General features: G+C 45.8%; 1 protein-coding gene across 1 annotated transcript in view; it reads right to left on the bottom strand.

Annotated features, from left to right (window-relative positions):
• GRK3 (G protein-coupled receptor kinase 3) overlaps positions 1 to 21918 on the bottom strand; it is a 57476-nt gene that overhangs the window by 28588 nt on the left and 6970 nt on the right. The window contains exon 2 of the mRNA XM_061466516.1: positions 14007 to 14083. Coding sequence (XP_061322500.1) covers positions 14007 to 14083 — 77 coding nt within the window. The remainder of the gene's footprint in view (positions 1 to 14006; positions 14084 to 21918) is intronic.

The raw sequence follows: 21918 nt of genomic DNA, 5'->3' as shown, positions 1-21918 counted from the left end.
ACAGGAGCGCAGCACCAGAGCAGCCCCTGCGATCCCCACAGCTCATGCGAAGGATCTTGCTCCACCAGTCCCCAGTGGGGACACGAGGGGTCCCTCCAGCAGGGCTCCGAGCAGGTCCCAGGCTGTCCCTTCTCCTGCCCAAACCCCAGAGCTGCTCCTGGCACCTCTAGAGCATGGAGAACGTGGCCCAAACCTGGCTCAGAGCAAAACCTGCCACTGAGGGCACACACCCAACTCCTTACTTTACACACGATGCAAGCAGCAGCGGCACCGAGCAAAACACTGCTGAATTGACTGAACTTTCCCTTGGACAATGAACCAAAGAAGATTACAGTCGTGTAATTAAGAGACTAAAGAGCAGCACAAACAGCAATGAATGCACTGAAAGAAAAATCCCTGGCGAGGTCCCAGCCACTGGCTGGTCCCCAAACAAACCCACAAACAACAAAACCCACCCCACAAAGACAACAGTGGGAGGAGGGTGAAAATACACCAACACCACCTCAACAATGCCCTGGTGAACACCGGAGCCCTGCTTTAGTGTTTTCCAAACTGTTTCATTTCATTACGGCAGGGAACAAGAGGAGGCTGATGCTGCTCGCGCTGCAAAGCTGCTTCTCTCCAGGGCTCTGTTCTAAACTGCACTGCTGTGCAAGAAGATAAAGACATCCCAAATGAGAAGTTAGGAACCTTTAGAGATGATTGATACAGTCATAATATGTTACAGCCATACCAAGTATGAGACAATGCTGCTACTCAGCTCCAGTGAACATGAGCAGAATTATTACAGCTGCATTTTAAAGCCTGATAAAAAAAAAAATATTAAAAATACTGCAGTAAAATAAATCTTAGCATGAAAACATAGGGCCTGTAGGGACAGGCCAAGGGGAATGGCTTTAACCTGCCAGAGGGGAGACTGAGCTGAGCTCTTAGGCAGAAGCTCTTCCCTGGGAGGGTGCTGAGGCGCTGGCACAGGGTGCCCAGAGAAGCTGTGGCTGCCCCATCCCTGGCAGTGCTCAAGGCCAGGTTGGACACAGGGGCTTGGAGCAAGCTGCTCCAGTGGAAGGGGTCCCTGCCCATGGCTGGAGCTGGATGAGCTTTAAGGTCCCTTCAACACAACCCAGCCTGAGATTCTGTGATTTTAACCTTTTCCGGAATGATTTGCCTTAAACTCTTTTACAGCACCAATGCAAATACAAACATCCTGCTCCTCCCTCATCTTGCATTTGCAGCTTGCCTGACTGTTCAATCCACATCCCCAGGTATCAGCTCAGGGCACCTCTTCCCACCATCCTGATCTCAAACAAATCCAGTGAAAGCCTGACGCTCTCTGCACTGGAAGTGTTTGTGTTGCCACCTCCCAGAGTCTGCATTTCTACCGCAGCATAAAGGAAATCTCTCCCATTGCTGCTCTGAGATTGAGTGAAAAATTACTAGCCAGAAACTGCAGCTCTCACATAATTGCAGAACTAATTGACAGACGCAGCAGTGAAGAAGTGACAGGAGTTTGAAGAAGTTTCAGGCAGAACTGACGCAGAGCACAATAAGCACCTTGAACAACACACCAAAAAATCAGACCCAGAACAGAAAGCAGGAATTAGAAAAATGATAGCGTTAAGTAACAGATAAAAGGAACCAGCAATTATTTATGAAATCAAGATGCTGACAGCTTTTGCTTTAAAGATCTCTTCCTCTATACTATATAATTTCTGCAACAACCACATCACTACTTGTTAAGGGAAAAGAAAAATAGTTCTTAAAAGCTTTTTCTGGTACCACCACAGCGCTGGATGGTACCCATAATGCACACACTGGAGTACGAGACAGACCGAGCGCCAAGCCTCAACTTTCCCACTCTCCAGACAGTATCTTTTCTCCATTATCTTTTGATGGGCAATCCTCTGCAGATAAGTTTGCCAAATGCCATTAATTGCACTAACCAATAACCAAGACAAAATGTCTTTCAAGGAGGGATAAAGACACCCCTTGGGGTTTGCAGCTCAGTTTTAACTGGACAGATGGGGAGACTGAGGTGATGACCCCAGCATCCTCTCAATCCATCAGCCCATTCCCAGAACTCATCCCCCACCAGCCAAGGTTGGTTTCACCAGCTTGGAAAGGGACAAGGAAGGGCCTCCGGTTAACCCATGTCTTTTAAAAAGGAACACAACAATATTTCATACAATCACAGCCTGTTCTGCAGCGAGGCCGATGCCCATGGGCTGTATCCACCCTGCAATGTCAAACCCTTCTCTTACAGCTTTAATAAAGAAATGCTGCCCTTTCCACTTGCAGGGACAAAAGCCACCTTCTCAGTTTACAGCTCCATGTCATTTTCCTGCCCTGCTACCAGTGCTCTTTAAGCAGGAGTCATTGCCCCATCAGCAGGTTCAGCTCTGCAGCACTGGGCAGCAGGACAGCAGCCAGAGCCATGCCAGAGGCCAGCCCAGGGGACAGCGCTGGCCTTCTGCCTGCTCAAGGTCACTCCTGCACTCACAACACCACATCTTGATCTCCACCACAATGTGAATTAATTGAGAGCACGGGATAATAATAACACAATTAATGAGGAACTCTGTAATGAAACAAACCTTGCAGAGAACGACTTATCTCACTCTAACCGGAATTTTATTCCTATCTGATCCAAATACCCCTTTTAACGGGAGTAAATAACAACCTTATTAAAACAAACAGAAACGACTAGGTAAGACAGCAGAGCTAAAAACAGACACACTCCGCCCTGATGTAAGCATTCACAATGTCACTGACTGAAAGGAAGCTGCAGCTATTTACAGCAGACCTGAACGTGGTCCAAAATGCTGATGTAGGCACTTTCGAGTAGGCAAAATAGCAAATTAGAAAACAAAAATACCAAGCTGCTTCCAAATCCTATCTAAATGTGCTGTGTATAAATAGAGAATAACGACAACCCAGCAAGCAGTGGCATCTGCACCAGAACCAGGCTCCTCAGACCTCGGCTGCAGCGAATGGCTCCAGCTCCAGGCAGAGGAAGCATCAGCACAAGCTTCCCAACATCAGGCTGGTGCGAAGCACGCAACACAAGGAGCTTTCCTCATTTAGGGCCCTTAAACATCTCTATCCTGAGACCCTCCAAGAATCTCCTGATATTTATGTGGCTGAATTCAGACAACAGCGTGAAGAAGTCAGAGGAGCAGAAGCACATGGACACAGACAACTTGCCTCCAGCAAAGCCTCTTGTGCAGGACTGCCAAGGAACCTGCAGGATGCAGTAACAGCAAACCTCAACCGACACTCCACAGCGGCCAGCACCGGTAGCAGTAACAGACCAGGGTCACAGACACAAAACATTAGGGGTAGACTCTGTTATTAAACCATGTAAAAGCTGTGATTTGAATCAGGCTGCAGCTGTTAAGGCACATCCAGCCAAGTTCAGGATCTTGTTCTGTACGCTACATGCGCTCAGTTGCCATAGCACAGCATAATTAAGACCACCTAAAAGCTCTAGAATTGAGAGAACCACTGATTTCCTTGTTCAGGAACAAAGAGACTTGTTACTACCCAGGAAAACTCATCTGCGTAGGAATCACAGCTTGGGCTAGGTACAAAGCCACAGAAATCCTCCCAGCCCAGAAGGCACCACAGATTTCACTACTTTGCTTTCCAATTACGAGCTGTTTGTCCTTAACCTATTTTTCCTAATAGAGCCTAAAGTACATTCACTGTTCCTTGAAAATACATCACAACAAATTAAAACATATCTGTGTGCATAAGAAGCAGGGCAAAAGAACAAATTGTCTTTTCCAAGACAGGACTTGCATACAGTGGGGAGGAGCGCAGAACAGCTTCCCTACAACAGACTCAAACTGAGCCCAGCATTACTAAGTTGCCAGGTAGCTTGTTTAATGATGCCTATAAATCATTATAGGAAAATAAACTTTGGCTGCAAGGTTTCAAGTGTCTTCAAAGAAAATCCTTATTTCCACGCATGTTTTCCAATAGCTTTCCCCTGTGAAATCACTAACACTTGTTACAATGTGGTCAGCCCTGGTCCCAAATCCCGGAGCTGTGCGCGCCTTCACCTCCTCCAGCACACACGTACTGGACACGATGGAGGAGTATTCACAGATTGTGTGCTAATCCTCAACCCAGGCCCGCAAGGGAGAGGATCTTAAGCAGATAATGCACTGTCTTACCACGAGCATTCAATCACTGTTCTGCTTGTAGCCCCGCAGAGCGGCTCAGAGCCAAATAACCTGAGGTGGATTAGAGAGCCTGCATCTCAAACAAGAAGGCGCACTGTAAATACCCGTCCTGACAGCAGCCAGGAGCTCAGCACTTCCAAAGGACAGCACCAGCAGCTGTCAGGATGTCAAGTGGCAGCACAGCAATTCACAGGATAAAAGGGTTCCTATGAAAAGGAGAACGTGCTCTGTCTTTAACATGCAGCTGTAAACCATTAAAAATGCCATGTCTGTGCTTCACCCGCTGCAATTGCCACTGGATCTTTACCTCAAAAAAAAAACCCCAAACCACCAGGTTATCACCCTAATATCCTCATGAAATGTGCCTCTGAATACTGAACATGCAATAAATCACTACTTAAAGCCATGAAAATAAAAGAACAGGGAAAACTTATAGCTGAACCAAATTAGGACATACCTTTCATATTCTGGTCTCCAGAATTCCATTTCACTAAAGTCACAGAACCACAGAATGGTTTAGGCTGGAAGGGACCTTAAAGCCCATCCAGTTCCAACCCACTACCACGGGCAGGGACACCTTCCTCTAGACCAGGTTGCTCCAAGCCCCGTCCAACCTGGCCTTGAGCACTGCCAGGGATGAGGAAGTCAAGTATGTATTCACATACCAAAGGTGAATGAAAAAAGAGGGTTGTACATCAGAAAACCTTCCTCTGAAAGATGGACTGGTATCACACATAACTATTCTAATTTTAAAAGGACAACGAAACACAGAGTTGAAGCATTTCATTTCAATCCATCAGTTCTTGCAAAGAACGTGATTAAATTCCTTCACTGAAGCTCATCAAGAAATATACAGCACTTGAGGTTTTGTTCTCTTTTCACTTGTACATAGAAGAAACTCCCACCGCTTTTGCAAGTGGTATTAGCAGCTACTAGCAAGCTAGGAGCACGCTAACAAGCATGAGCAGCTTAAAAACGTCACAACGGTTGTTATTTGTCACAGTGGTTCTTTCCCCACGTCACAAGGATGTTCGGTCCCCACGAAGGACGTGCCAGTCGTCGTTTTCTTGATCAGTGTTTTTCCATTATACAACCTTTGCAAATTGCTTACATAATTAGGGTGGTGAGGCACTGGAAGGGGTTGCCCAGGGAGGTTGTGAATGCTCCATCCCTGGCAATGTTCAAGGCCAGGTTGGATGAAGCCTTGGGTGCCATGGTTTAGTGTGAGGTGTCCCTGCCCATGGCAGGGGGGTTGGAACTGCAGGATCTTAAGGTCCTTTCCAACCCTAACTATTCTGTGATTCTATGATAAGGCAAGGCAACACCCCTCACTATTGGAAAGCACACTGTCTCTTCTGACCCCTCCACACCATGAACTGCTCACCACTATGAATTATTAAGCACACGAAGCCCACTGGGAGGTGTATTTCTACTTATGAGGAAGGGCCTGTTGCCTGGGGAAGAGCAAGGCACTAACATCATTTATTGAAGACATGGAATAAGTTCACAGCAAAAGTGGATTCTCAAGTCTCTGATGCCAGTATTCACCTTAGCCAGGACTGTTCAGTACCTGAACCGCTGCAACGATCCAAACCATTCTGCCACGGCATCTAGGAAGTCTGTTGTACTGTGGTTAGAATCAGAACACAAAACCAGTAGTATTCAGCTAGTAAATACACACAGCACTTAGGTAAAGAGGAGCAAAACCGCTAAAACAACAGTGACAGAGCACAGATGATTCTCCTACATGAATTTTAAAGCCTTCCTCTGGTTCGTTCTGTGCACTCTAAGAAGAAAGCTGCTGAGAGCCGGAGGTTCAGAAACAGATGGCTCTACTTCTCTTCAGCCTCTTTCCCCATTAAATCAAAGACATTAATGACAGAGGCATCTAGAAACATTAAGAAACTGTTTTGTAGGTCTCTGACTGCAGATTTTCTACCCCAACCACTGCAGACGTGCACATATCTGAGAGCAGAACGTTACGGAGGCACTGGCTGGACAACGCTGTCAGGGGAAAGAGGCCAGGAAAGAGAGAAGCAGCAACCCCACAAGGTTACTGCTCTGCTCCCCTACACAGTGTGAAGATTCATGTTCTGATGGTGTCACTCACCTCCTGACCATCCCCAAGTGATGCTCTGCAGCAAGAACCTTGGAAATCTGGACAAATTCCTCAGGGGGCTTGCAAGTCCTGTTATGCATCATTCTTTTAGAGGACAGATACTGGTACAGAACAATAAGAGCAGTTGAAAGGTTTATAGTAAATATCTGCCCTACAAACAAATCGATGAGGAAATCAACAGCCAGAGCTCTCCAGCTTCTGTGCTCTGTGGCTAACTGCTCTGTCTCTTAAAAGCTGAAAGGCAGAAGACTTAAGAGCTTCAGTAATTCAGGGTCTACTTACTTTTTTCCTTCTTCCTGAGCTTTTCTCCTGTTACTAATGAGTTATCCCACTGAGATGAATGAGTAGCACTGGCAGGACCACAGAATCTGCTTATTAGGAGTAGAGAGCTATGCAGGTAAATCTCATTAAAGTCGTTATCATGCCACGTTACAGACATGGGAAACTAATATTTACCTATTTCACAGTGGTGTGCAGAGGCTTCATTAGGGGGTGAATTGTTTCAAGGCACACTGATAAAAACTCCATGGGAGTGCAAGCGTTTTGGACTGACTGAGAAATTGCTGGGGAGGAGAGGGGGGAAATCATGACTGCACACCATCACTGCTGGTATACGAGGAGAACATCCCATCAGAAATGGGCTAAGAAAGCTCAAACAAGAAGGTAGAAAAAAACATCTTTGGTATGGAAGTCACTTTGCAGTATATTAAAGATGAGTTCCACAGAATCCCAGACTGGTTTGTGTTGGAAGGGACCTTAAAGCTCATCCACCTCCAACCCCTGCAGGGACCCCTTCCACTGAAGCAGCTTGCTCCAAGCCCCTGTGTCCAACCTGGCCTTGAGCACTGCCAGGGATGGGGCAGCCACAGCTTCTCTGGGCACCCTGTGCCAGCACCTCAGCACCCTCACAGGGAAGAGCTTCTTCCCAATATCTCATCTCAATCTCCCCTCTGACTATTCAGTACATTATCCATTATATGAAGTTCCAGAGGATAGGATATATATTTTTTTTCTACCTTAAAGCCCAGAATTAATCTGCAGCTCCTCTGGGAAATCACACAATTGAGTATTTTCAACCCCTCTGCACCAGCACGCATGGGAGCATATCAGGATGCATCCCAGCAAAGAAATGCTCAATTATTTATGACAAGAAGAAAACCCAAAATGAATACATACATTTTTTATAGTGACTTTGGATACTGTTTGTCCCTGACACACAAGACAGACACCTCCTTAAAGCTGCCTGCACATAAAATCTGCAGTGGGAATGTTCATCATTATCCCTCTAAATGATCTTCAATGTAATTCATGCAAGCATCGCTTTTACTTTACCACAAAATAAAGTATGTTTAAAGAAATTTAGCATCCAGTAACAGTTAAATCATGACACAGAAAGCAGATCTCAAACCTAACCCTACTTTGGTGAAGGGAGACTGCACACAGTATGTATTTTCTCTCTTTCACTGCCCACACCCCAGTTTGATAAAGTGGAGAATCACTGTGAAATTGGCTGGAATGTGGGGGTTGGAACTAGATGATCAGAAGGTCCTTTCCAACCCAACCCATCCTATGATCCTATGAAATATCTTAAACGAATCGTTTCTGTTTCAGTTTACAGTCGCCCAGTTTCCGACCTCGACCTGCGGTTTGGGCTTTGTGCTGTTTTTAACTGATCATCTCAACAGTGCAAAGAAAGCACGAGTTCAACGGATTCAGAAACCCTCCCGCAGGCTCTCCAGAATCCAGGTTTTAGTCTAAACTTGAACTGAAAATAAGAAGTAACACGAGGAAGAAGAAGATCAGTCTTCAAGCAGTGTTTTAAATATGGGGCGTTTTGCTCATCTAGTTACTTCCTGATTTGGATGGTGCCTACTTCGGTATGGTGGCTGTTTCCCCTAGGCCAGAAACAGAACCTCAGGAGAAAAGCACTTCAACAACTAACCTGCCTTCTTGCTTGTACAGAAAACCCACCAAGCAAGTACCTATTTTCCCTATTACATGACTGCACTTTATTCAACATCAACATACCAGAAACAGAGTAAAATTATCGCAGTGCTGCAAGTCTCATGGACACTGTTAAGAAAGAAATCCAAGGCTGCGACACTTGCCCTCACTCAAGTCCTAGGTCAGTAGCTAACGTACAACCTGCAGGTGACTTTGGCTCTCAAAACAATCTGGTTCTAAACACTTCACATGGGGTTTTGGGTGGCCCCTCCTGCTCACCACAGTCCTCTCCCCGGAAGGAGGGAGGATTTCAGTCCACCATCAGCTCCCAGCACGCCCAGGCCAGCCCCACCACTTGCACGTCCAAGCTGCAGCTTCAGAGTCATCTCGAGCAGACTAGGAGCAAGATCTGCTGATAATTTTGTCATCCCCCGCTCATTTAATAGTAAAAACCTCAGGTGCTTTTCTTTACTTCCAATGAAGTTTTACTGCTTTCCTTGTTCTGTCCTCAGGGGCCTATTTAATTAGTTCAGAATGCCAACGGCACATAGATCTTATGCTTAAACTAAACAATAGCTTAAATAATGCTCTAGGGAGGTGCTTTTCCCAGCCTGTTATTTTTAGGCATCTCGGGGAGCGCAGTGCGCTGTGCTACCACACTGGCAACAGAAAGAGGAAGAGCAAGAATGTTTTTCTCAACAGATTTTCACTCAAGATCCGCTTAGTGATTAGCATCAAAATTCTGAAATAATCAAATATGCTGGGTCCAGAAGTGGAGAAACAAGCAACAGAAAGCGTGATTCACTGCCCGAAGAAAAACCACCTCTTTAGCTGTTCTCACCCTTGTTTGGAGGGGTTTGGGCTTTTCTCAACGTTGTCACTGCCAGAGCAGGAGGAAACAGCAGCCACAACGGCCAGGAGCACGTTTCCCTCTAACTGCAGAGGGCAGGCAGAGAAGTCCCTCCCTGCAGATGGAGGTTGCCTGTGCAGGAGGAACTACAAAAGAGACCCAAGGCTCATCTGCTCTGGAAACTCAGCTAAAAGGAATATACATTAGCTATACTTAGCTGCTGCAGTGTAAAGGGAGCAGAGAAGAAGCGAGAGCCCCGCAGAAGACGTGTGCGTGTAGGAAGAAGCACTGATGCAGATGGCAAAATGCTCACCCTGGCTGGGAAGACCTCCAACTTGGAGCCTGCTGATTTAAGTGGATATGAAAGACAGTTAAATGAATCACCCAAGAACGATCACTCCTCACTAAGCAAAAGGAGATGGTAAATAGGAAAAAAAAAAAACCACATTTGTAACTTGTTACGTCAACTACATGGGTTTTAATTGGTCATTTTTGCAAGTGGATTTCAAGAAAATAAATCAGAAATCAGATCCAGTTTCAGAGAAAAAAAAAAAAACACACAAGTCACTTCCTAGGCAAGGTGAAAGGCTGAAACTGCAGCATGACCAGCTGCTGGAACAGCTCAAACACCTTCTGGTCTCGTCTTTCCCCAAAACCCAAACCCAACGGCTCTGTGTAACCGATGAGAAACCGAGAGGGGTGTAGACAAACTGCCACAACCCACCAGCTCCCAAGCTGTTACCAGAGAACCCAAGGCTGAACCAAGCCAGGACCTGAAGCTGCAGGATGCTTTACTGTCACATCCCATAAGACCTAAGCTGATTTTGTTCACTGCCTACCACATAGATGCAATTTGTCAGTAAGTCCAGTGTCAGACGTAAGAGTCACTGAATTATAACCAGCAACAAGTTTGCTCCAAAGCCTTTAACTTTAATAACCTCGATAATCCTGCTCTAAAGCAACACTATGACCTAATTCACTCCAGTTCACACTTGGCAGCTGCACTGGCTGAGCAGACCCTGATCCACCCAACAGCTACGCTCATTCCAGCTCATTCCCAAACTGCCCTCTGGAAGCGGCGCTGTCACAGGCGTGCCCACCCCGCAGCACGAGGACAACCCCATCGTGAACCAAGAGCGGGTCCTACACGTAAGGGATAGATATGGGGATACCAGAAAACATCTCTTTTGCTAAAGCAAACACATAATCTGGTGGTGTAGCAAACAGGATGTGGTAAAATGAAAACTAGCTAGAGGTGGTTACGCACTCCGCTTCGAGACAGCCTGTACTTCCCCCATGAAGCTTCTGCTGTGGAGGAAGCAGCTTCAGTGGGAACAGCCGGCTGCTGGGCTACTGAATGCTGCCAGAGCGCTTTTCTGGGTGGTTCTGTATCTTCATGTCCTCTGAGTCATCAGGAGATTCTTCGAGTTCAAGATCATTCTGGAGCATCACTCCTGCAAGCTGTCATCCCATCTTCAAGAGAGGAGAGCAACCCATTTGCCTTCACGAAGACAAAGATACAAAGAGAGGACAGACACTTGTTTACGCAGACCTTATGAAGCCTCCAGGCCAGTTTCATCCCTGGAAGGCTGCTGCCATTGCCTGCTGATGGAGTTCCTGCTTTTAAGGTGAATCCAAAGGGCAGAGCTAAGGTTTTGGTTTCCAAGCTCAAGCTGTCCCTGCAGTTGCACACCTGGAGAAGGTGGCAGGGAGGGAATTTAGGCCAAACTTTTAGAGTGGGGCCTGGAAAACGCTGATCCTAAAAGGATTTAAGGGCTCATTAAAGATAAGCACTTGCACCTGATAAGAACAGCACCATAATTAGACATACTCATAGGAAAACATCCAACAGGAATGGCTCCGCATAGGACATCAGAAAGAATCATATCAGACAACTGATCAAAGCCCTGCGGTTTGCATTTGAAAGGAGGAGACTGAAAACCAGAGAAAACAATGACCTGGGGCTGCAAGAAAGAATTGTGCTCTGGGGAAAAAAAACAGCTTAACAGTGCTCATCTACATGCTTGCCAAAGGAAAGAATAGGTGCCTTGATGAAGCTTTATAGTTAGTATACACAGATAAAACACTGCATAGTAGACAGCTCTTTAACTGAGAAAATAAAGGCACAGGAAGAGCCAGCAGCAAGGGGGTGAAGCAGCAGAATTACAGCTCAGGACCAGACACTCATCCAGCTCTGGCTGACTGAAACTCCTCAGAGCAGGAGCTGCCTCTGGGGCCCGGGTCCCAGCCTGAGCCGCATCCCCAGCACGCAAAGAGGCAGCAATGGGAGTAAAGAAGCGATTAGACTTTGTAATGACCTCACCAGATTTATTTTCACAGCCTCCCATATCACGCTTGCCTAAAACCGAAGGTACTTTACCACAAGCAATTATGCTAACGTCTGGAAACAGAACCCATTCAATGGCAAAGAACAAGCTACAAAACACAATCAAATTCAAATGAACCACCGCAGTAAGGAAATACAACATTTTCCAGAGCAATGCAAAGCCTTCTGATAAAAACAGTCGCGTTTCTCTTTAATCTTTGTTTCCTTCCAGTCTAAATCCTACTTCAGAAGAAAGCAGCTTCACAAGTAACCTCAATGGCATCCAAGTGGTCACAGGCGACCTCCCCATTGCCAGGTAACAAGGGCAAGCTCTGCTATGAGTGTACCATGGGGACACGGGAGGAAACCTCCCTGCACGTCTGCGAGCTGTGCACCTGGAGGCCAGGGACACAAACTGGTGTGTTAATGGTGCCTCTAAACGGCCAGGGGCTCCTAAATGCCAGATTCAATGGCCACCAGAATGGGGGACAGAAGAACACAAAGCTAGGATCCTTTCAAGGCTACAGTTACCCAACTGTAATTGCCATAACTCATTAAATAACAGCAGCATTCTTCACTGTTCTTTGGAATCAATGGTGAATGAAACGTATTCCATTGCAGAAACAGAAATATCCATGACAGTGAAGCTGCTCTGGGTTTAAGGAGATAAAAAAAAAAGACAACTCCACTTCACTGCCACCAACGGAACAGTTAGAGCCAGGCTGTGTTTGCCTGCTTAAAATTCCACTTATTTTGCAACTGCCATGCTAGAGCAAATCCTAATGATTCAGCACAGACATCTGAAGTGAAGCACACGCTGGGAGACATCAGTACAAGCAAACAAGGTATTTACAGTGCAAAATTTTAGGCCAGAAGAAAAAGTGATAGCTTTTATGCACAAAAACACAGGCCACACTTCAGCTCCTGTAACACAATGGAAAGCTCCTTGAGACTGCTACGAATGCATCCTTTAGACTGGTGTTTCCGCAACCCTCTCTGCACAAAGCGATGAAATCCATTAATGACAATCTGTGAATACTCTTTATTTCAATCTGGCAATACTCAAAACTCCCACTCTGGAATATTCTCCCACCTACTGAGCTGCACATTTCTAGGCAACCAGGAAGGCTGGACATTGCTGCACCAGCCATGGAACCCAGCTAAAGCTCAACCACCCCAAAGATGTCCCCATTGCATCACTCTCCCTGGGCAACAAGGTGCATTTGCTTCCCCTGTTAGCTACAGTCTTGGTGTACTTCAGACAGGAATAGATCCATTGACCTCCTCAAGTCTTCCCCGCCTGCTTTATGGTTTTGTCCCCATTTTGCAAGACAAGAGCAGCTGTATTATCCCAGCAGACATATGCCAAAGGACAAGGATTTCACAAGCCCCTCATGAAATCCGTTCTCCTGCTTCACCACCCATCCTACTACTAAAACCGTTTCAGTCGTATCCAGATTCTTTAATAACTCACATGTCAAGCCCCTGGAAAATTGACCAACCTCATCATTTCTGCAACAGCTTTTCTGGTTTTGAAGATTGTTCAACCTCACTTCTCCCTTTTATAGCCTACATTAACACCCTATTTCAATACCTCCTTGTAGGTCGTGTTTAGCAGACCGCTAAGTGAGGTCTGCTCATTCCCACTGCTCTTTCCTGGCCTCTCTCCAGCAGGTCCATGTATATTTTGTAGTCCAGGGCCAGGATGGACACAATACTCTGCCAAAAGAGGATTACTTCACATGCCTCACTGGCTATGATCCTGCTTTTATATTTAGTCATATGATGCAGCACAGACAATACAACCTCAGTGTAATGGCCAAGGCAGTTAACAGTGTCTACCTGAGCAGCGGTTCTCCACCCTGGATCTGTGTGATCATTCCAGCACAGACACAGAGGGCACTGCTGGTTTTGACTGAAAAGCATCACATTCCCCCCACCTCCTCTAGTCAACAGTCACACACACAGCATACAGAGGTTCTTCATCCCAACATTTACATCATTACCTAAAATGCTGCATAGTAACTGATCCCTGATGCTCTGATGCAAACTCCTTCCACATGCCCATGGAAGCACTCACTACCTGTTTCTCAAGCCCATCTCCCCAGCAGCTTGCCCCATCACACAGCAGGTTCAGCCAGGCCACGTCTCCCTCTGTTGCCAGCAAAAGCATGATGTCAGACAGTCAAGGTAACACATACAGTATCTTTACTACTGCTGCTCCCTTATCAAGAGGCCATATTAGCCCTGAAGAGGAAACACAAAAGTGTAACTGATGTGACACATTACATTGCTGACAAGCCCATACCACGTAATATAATTTTCTCCTTGATGTTTCCAATAATTTAATTATTTTCCCAGTAGTTTTCCAACCCATGAAGCTGACAGATTGCTCTGCTTCATCCTCTTCCCTTCCACAGCATTTCATTTTATTGAAGACCTTTGTTTTACTGCGTCTTGTCCATACTCCAGTGCTCCTCAGACCATCTCCAACACTGGTTTCCAGCAGTTGTTACAGAGAGGTGGCAGGCAAGCAGGTCTTAATATTTACATGAGTGACATTTCACTTTAACTATGACTTACCAATTTTCTGATGAAACATCTTGCCAAAGGTTAATTCACCCCTTTCCTCAAGGTATTTCTGCATAACACTGCGGATACTGAAAAAGAAGGGGAAAAAAAGAGTTACTTGAAACTGCTTATTTTAAACCAGACCTTTAACATCCTTTGGAGAAACAGATCTCTAAAATGAAATGTTAGTGTAAAAGACTCATGCAGGATGAGAGTTTTTATCCCAGTTAGATAGTTGTGGGATGAACTGAAGGGTGGTATGGGGCTGCCAGCAGGAGCTGGAGCACCAAACACTGAAGTGTTCTTCCTCAGACAGAGACTGCAGCAGAAACTCATAGGCAGCATCAGGTGGACCCTTGCCTTGGGGTCATAGCACTTCCCAGGGGACATTTTGGGCATCACTTCTGTATTCTTGCATCAGGTTTTAGCTTGCACCATGTAAAACAAGTGTACAAGTCACTCAGAGCTAGAGCAGGCTGTTAGCACTGCAACTGCCATCTATCATCCAGAAAATGAGCCAACACAAGCTCCATTAGGCCCCTAGCTTGGCTGCAATGCACTTAACATCTACTTTGCCTAATTTATAATGTCACAATCACCCATTTAAACCACATTAACAAAGATTTCCTTTATTTGTCAAGTAACCTCAATATTCATTGCAATATAATGCCCATAAAAATTCCACAGGGGCAACAATACAAGTCCATAAATTTGAGAATCCATGCAGCCCAGCAGCATCGTGCCTCGGTAAACCAGCCCTCTTGTCACAGCACGAGGCCAAGATTCCACTGGACCTTTTCTGTTCCAATTTTACAATTGCTATTTTCGTATGTTCTATTTGTTTTTCTAAGAAGCACCATGAGCGCCCTGTAGAAAGTGCTCATGTCTTAAACAAGACTATTCGATACCACTCAGGTTCCTACAGAAGACTGAGCACCTCACCCTTGTAAAATGTGGCCTCGGAACTGCTTTGGGTTACCCTGAGCAGCAGAGCCCTGCCTGAAAAAGCAAAGGGCTGAGACCATCCCCAGCCCTGTGCATACCTACAAGGCCCCATCACCAGAGCTTCTGAAAACCCTCCCAGACATCAACCAGCATCTCTTCCATCATCTCTGAGGAAGGAAAGTATCTGCACTCCTCTTCAAATGAGGACCTGAGGCATGAAGTCTGCATGACTTGACCAGAAAAACATCTCCAATAAAAGCCAAGAATTAGCTGGAAGGCTTAAACCCCAGCGTAGGGAATCTCTCTATGAACAGTTTTCATGTATATCTCAAAGCCCCGCCTGGAACACAGCTCCACGAACACTGTGATCCCAGGCGAGCACTTTGGAGGGTAAGCACCACGTCAACTTAAACAAGAACGGGGAGGGCTGAACGTTGTTAATCAGGTTCAAGGTTATAAATTATTCAGTGACGAACTTGCTAATCTTTTTATCTGCTCATTACAAACTATGCCTCCTCTCTGCGTATTTTAACGATCTAAACAAAATACTGATTCCAAGCAAAGAGGAAGCAGTAGATACTGTGGTTCTGCACTCAGGAAAAGCGAGGTAGTAAAGGGAAATCTCTCACATAAGCAGCAGAACTGCCAAGTGTGGCTGCCTGTTCTTTGGGCAGGCTTTTAAAAATATACATTTGAGCTTAACATGTTTAAAATAATGATGGTAAAACGTAATTCTGCTCTTAAAGGCGAGCACATTGATGGCAAAATGTCTCCAGTTGTACCGATGTGCCAGGGAGCACGGGCAGCATGGCCTGCTCTGCATCCCGCTTCTCCCAACCAGCCCTTCCCCTTGTCTCTCCATGCTTACGGAGGGCTCATAGATGACCATGGTGTGCATCACCATAGACCACAAACTTCTCTCCTGCTTGACCTGAGCCCATCAGAGCGCCTGCACTTGGAGCACTCTTGTGCAACGTCCCGTTCCCACTGACCGCTAGACTGTTAGTAACAGAATGAGCCCTTTTAATACTGACATCAAGAAAGCTTTTCTCTGCTCCAACAAGTGCACTGCAAGAAACTACACAAACATAGCTCAGTCTGGACAACGGGAGGAGAGAATGAAATATTTAACGTGTGACTGAAGCGGCCAGGAAAACACTCTGATTGTGATAGGAACAAAGGAGCACGCCTCCTCCTCTCCCTCGACACGCAGCGCTTCTGGTCTGATGGATAACATGTCAAAGGAACAAAATGTTTTGGCAGCTACAGAATCTGAACAAATCTGTGAAATGATCACAGGCTCCAGGAGTCCACACTGCAATCCAGCTTCTGAACACAGACTGCCACCCCTTCAGAAGCAGTTCTCCTTATCCAGATGGATAAACAGGAATAAAGGACATGGACTAGATTGTGACTACCCAGAATCACCACCTTCAGTTCTCACACAGACGTCGAAGGTAGAAATCCTTCTGTGTTCAAAAGAAATGAAGCACAGTCCATGTATGCTTCAGGATGGAAAATTCTGAAATGGAGCCTAGCACATTCCATAAACAGGAAGGAAGAACCCTCTCTGCTTCCATACACTGAATCATCAGTTGCCCTACACACAAGCAATCTGGGTTAAAAGCTGCGTTTCACAGAGAGGTAACCATTTCTGAAAAGCTTTCCATACCCACATGTGCTTTCAGCACAAACCACGCACTAATGCGAGAGTGGACTTCTTTGCACAAGTTCACCTCAGTTCACAGCATGATCTACCTTAACAGCACCGCTCAGGAGAAGCGGAAACAAAAGCCACCTAAAATATCTGGCTGTGCTGTGGCAAAACCTTCTGCCTGTGTACCTTCTTCCTTTCTGAAATGGAGAATAGCAAACAGAAACATCAGAAAGGCTCAGGTCACTGTCCACATACCACAGGTCAACTGAAATAGCAAGGACACTTAGGGGAAATCACAAGTCAAGTTTAAGATTTGATGAGAAATGCAACAGGGACTCTGAATACTTCACTGCTGGTTTAACCAGCACTGAACTGAAGTGGGGATCTGGGAGCATGATGCAGCCCTTTGCCCTCGACGAGGCAGGGAAGAGAGCTGCACCATGCCAGGGTCAGCCAGAGACAACTAATGCAGAGGTGACCCATCAGCCAAGTTTTGGGAGAGCTCTTCATTGCAGGTAAGGCAGTCACCTCCATCCTTGGCACTGCAGACAGTACCCACGTACTGCCTCATGCTGACGTTGAGGGGGGGCAACGGGATGCTGCAGGCACTTGGAGCGCTCATCTCTTGCAGCGCCATGAGAGAAGTTGCCCTAAAAGGAAAAGCTGAACAATCCAGCAGCTCAGAGCTTACTGCCTGCCCAGGAGCAGGCAGGAAGATGACACTGATATCTAACCATAAACTCTGTGAGCAGCACAGGTCACTCTAACCTGGTCAGCTCCTCCACTGCCCCAGGAAAGGGGTTTGTTACAAGCATGAGCTGAAGAATCTGTTCAAAGGAGCTTTAAGCTGCATCTTGAAGCTGTAGCTACTACAGCCAGCATCCTGGTCTTGCAGACTTGATCAAAGAAACATGCTGAAAAGCAGCCTTCAGGTTAAAACACATTTGGCAATTCAAAAGCTCTCGCTGTCTACCAGCATGTGTGGTGGCACATGGTCTGACAGGACACAGCCGACTGCCGCGGGGCCAAGGTCGGTACAGGCGGAACATGTCTACTTCAAATCACAGCGTCTGAAAACCAGGAAGAAAACACATTCTGTTCTATTTAAGACAGAAAAGGATGTGCACGGAACAGGCATCATTCACCCACAGCCCTCCCTCCCTGGTGAGCTACACCAGCAGTAGCAAACCAGGAGGTCCCCTGGAGAGCAGGGTGAGGATGAGGGCATAAGCAGAAACAGAAGTTAGGGAGGAGGGCAAAATAAAGAGCATTCATTTTGGCATTTCCTAGAAGTCGTGCTCTTATATCAAAGCTGCCTGGATTCTGTCCCTGCAGGTCTGATACACCGCATTGTGCAGGAGTTCTTCTGAAAGAAGCTTGCACCTAGGAAAAGAAAAGGGTAAAGAAAAATGGGATGGTATGTATGTGAATACATACTCTTACTACTGGAACTCGATCAAGAAGCTATTTACTATTGGCCTTACTGTATCTTAAAGGAGCTTTTAATTATTTATCATAAAAGGCAATTATTTTTTCTTATAAATCACTAGCAGTTCAGGTTTATGGGATATTAGATATTGCAGAGATGCACCTGACAGCTTGAGAAGAAAAATGTTTGGCCTTATTGCAAGCACTAAAGAATCATACCCACGTCAGGAATGCACAGTTACACTCACTACTATGTTCACCTATAAGCTGAACCAGAAAAAGGGGAACAGAAAAACAAACCAAGAATGAAATGGCAGCTTTAGGGAGGCCGGCCTGAGCGCAGAGTTTGGTATACAACTCTGCCATCATTTCCTGTACCATCCTGGGCAAGCCCTGAACATTCTCTGCCTCGGCTCTCCAGTCTGTAAAATTAAGCTGGGTTTCTCTTCTTCCTCGTCTTTGTCATCAGGGCAGTAGCACCCTTCGGCATGTGTGTATCCTCTATCCAGCACAAGCTCCTGATGGCTCCTGGCACACCCAAGAACTGCTTAGATGCTAATAATTATTTCAAGAGAATGTAAGATATTCAGCAGCTAAACCACCACTGCCTCTGACTGCCGACCTTCGGCACCACCTTCCCACTCTCCCCATTCCAGCATCCCGTTTCCACACTGGACAGTCACCTTCCATTTATTCTCATCTGTCATCTCCCTTCTTGTTCTTACCCCCTCTTTCCTTTTTCCCAACCTCTCTCTCATCCTGTTCCCACCTTGCTCACGGTATTCATCACATCCCCTCATCCCATCCCTCCATCTCTGCTTTCCTCTTTGCCTTCTCTTGCTGCACAAATACTCCAGCCTGCGCCCACAGGTAAGTCTCCCAAAGACCTGAGCTTGCTGCAGTCAGAAAATAACCGAGCCCACTTAAGACTCAATTTCAAATGAGGAGAAAATCTGGACGCCTGAAGTCTAATACTACCAATGCATCATCAGTAATACAGCTTCTCCTCAGAAGTACTTTCACTGAGGTTTTGTGGAGAAGGAAAGAAAACAAGTCACATAACAGAAGGCGACGGGGAGAAGAAAGGAAACATCTCAACATAATGAGTAAATCTGTGCGGCTGATTACTGAGGGTGCTGTTATTTTCTTGTAGTATATTCATCACTGGCATGAAGAATCTCTCCAACTGAACAGAAAATTCCCCGTGAACGAGACTAAACGGCAACAATCGCTGGATCACAGCCCCCAGCTCAGCTTAATGCTCCGCTTCAGGGGTGAAAGCAAAGGGCAGACGCTCGCTGCAACCAGTAAAAAAGAATTAGCTTCCCTCCTGTGCAAGAGGTAAAAGAGACGGTGAACGTATCGCAAACCACTCAAGCCATTTCATTTTGCTTCCTCTGAGCCTTGCACCCAGCTCAAAGTTCAGCAGAAGTTAATACTTCCCCAAATTATTTTGTTCTCAGATGCTGTAAAAGTTATTTTATGCATCGCAACGCTTGTTCGAGTGATTAATGGGGCACAATAAACTCCCAGCATGTAAAGCTAGAAGGGACCATGAGACCATCTACGTATCCCTTACTTGTAAAATTCCACATTCGAAGAGGAAAGAAATCATTAGAAAGTTGTGGGAAAAAAAAAACATCAAAATCCAAACATTTTTGGACAACAATGAAATGACATGGAAAGTATATGTTCCTTCTATTCTTTTACTGCTGAGCATCCGATACTATCCTATCCCGTTACTGCAATACCCTTGACAGCAATGCAACATCCAGTTGACTTCATTATTTAATAGAGAAATAAACGTGATGGTTGGTGCTACATTAATTAGAGCACACACTCATCCTACTCTTAGTCTCACCAGCTGACAGGTAACGTGAAGGAAACCGAACTTATCTCCCTCCACCAACGCAGCAGCACAGGCACCTGCAGCGTGGTTCCTGGTCATTCCTGCATGGATGTCACAAAGGACAAGAACCGGGATAGAAAACAGAAAGGGAAAGAAACTGGCACGTACTTCTACCCAATTTTCTGCCCTTCTGCACCCTCTGAAGCTGATGCCAAGCCCACTGCCAAGTCACTCACTGCGGCCAACTAATGCACTTGTACCTGTCAAGGACAATTAACAGCATATTCCACCCTGTTTATGATGGAAGGGACTAAAGCTCAGCCACACATTCCCACCCCACCCCCCTTCCAGTGCATGTATCTCATCCAGGAGACGAAGCAGCTTCACTTACGCAAACTGTAGTAATGGAGCAAGTTTACGAGTAGAGAGCCAAAAGCAAGAGCTACATAGTGATGATGTCAAAATATGCACTATCCTCATGTTCCTTGAGGATCGGCTGCATTATCATTGCTGGAATCTGAAACTAACATAAAAGCCTCTAAGTACATGAATTTTTCAGGAATAATTACACTGCCTGGTAATGTCAAGGACTTGCCCTTCCACCAGAACGCTGCGAATGAGCGAGTACAAGGAGGAGAAATTGGAGCAAAACCACATCTCCCCGCTCCTGCAATTAAGTAATTTGTCACTCATCGTTCTTGTTCTTAAACAAATACAAACCACTGAAGACGTGCCAATTTTTTTTGAATCTATCTTCCCGTATCTATAAAATGTTTAGATCTTTCTTTAAATGCGGTGTGCAACCATAAACATGAAGTGAGCTACCACGAACTACAGCCAACGTTTTCTTTCGCCTGCGATTTATTTATTAATTTATAATCTCCAGATGCAATTGTACAGAGACTTCAGTGTTTATTTGCACTATCCAAATCCATCAGAAACTTGCTAAAACTGGACCACAGATCCTGCTCCAAAGGCCTTTGAACTGCCAGCATGACAGGGTCAACAAGCCCAACTCAAAGCAAGGAGAGACTGGCACACCGCCAGTGCAGCCAAGCCTTCCTTCTTTAGGGAAGTGCCTTTAAAAGGTTTAGTAATGCAAAACGGATCAAAAGTGAAACCTTTCACATAATATGCGGCCTAAGAATCACCTCTTCCCAGAAGTCTTTTAAACAAGTTCAAACTACAGGAGCTGGTGCTTGTTTGTGCATCACCAACCCACGGCATCGCCCAGGCTGGATTGCCGTTTGCCTCTAATAAAGGCTTTGATTTGCAGAGCTCCACCTGAGAAACCTGCCCTTTCCCCAGTTCCTTTCTCCACTGGAGATGACATATGCTGACAGGATGAACTCCTGGCACACTGGAAGGGGACTGGGGGGGTTCTACATGAACGGGGGGGGGGGGGTCTATATGTATCCCAACCCTCTCAGACATCATTATTTATGAAAGGCATATTTATATAGGTGTTTACTCAGTATTAGGATTATCTTCTTGCAGAAACTAACACGCATGGGGTGAAGCTCTTGCTGTGGGAAACAGCTGTATTTTCTAAAGCTAGGAACTGCTGCTTTTACCTCAATTTAGTTCAATTAAATTGCTTTATTCCATTTATGCACCTAGACCTGACGGCTCCTGATTGGCTTTTTTCTAATTCTATTAATTACAAAAAAAGAAATAATAATGTTGTTCTTGATAAGAAGATTAAACCAGGCCATTCCACAGGACTTCACCTGAAAAGAAACTGAGACCTGCACACATCCATGTCCTGACATTATCGTTCCAGAGCTCTGCCAAAAGCATTTCACATGGGAAGGCCTGGGCACTGTAAAGCTGTCATACCTGTACAAGGAGCAGTGGCTGTTAATTTTACTGGAAAGGCAAATCTGCTTGTCCACATCTCCCACCAGGAACACCATGAGTGCTCCGTGTGCTGCAGCTGGTCAGATGCATCACACCTACAATGCAACATCACACCATAGAAGCTTCCCCTCAAAACAGCCCTGGAAACATCCCTGTTTCCAGCACAGCATCAGCAGACTGCACAC

This window comes from Pezoporus flaviventris, unplaced genomic scaffold (assembly GCF_033815535.1).
Source record: "Pezoporus flaviventris isolate CSIRO_AGI_PZ_B2104156 unplaced genomic scaffold, CSIRO_AGI_Pfla_v1 ptg000041l, whole genome shotgun sequence".
In the NCBI taxonomy this organism is placed as follows: domain Eukaryota; kingdom Metazoa; phylum Chordata; class Aves; order Psittaciformes; family Psittacidae; genus Pezoporus; species Pezoporus flaviventris.
The sequence above is the reverse complement of the archived record's forward strand: the minus strand, read 5'-3'. Positions and strand labels throughout refer to the sequence as shown.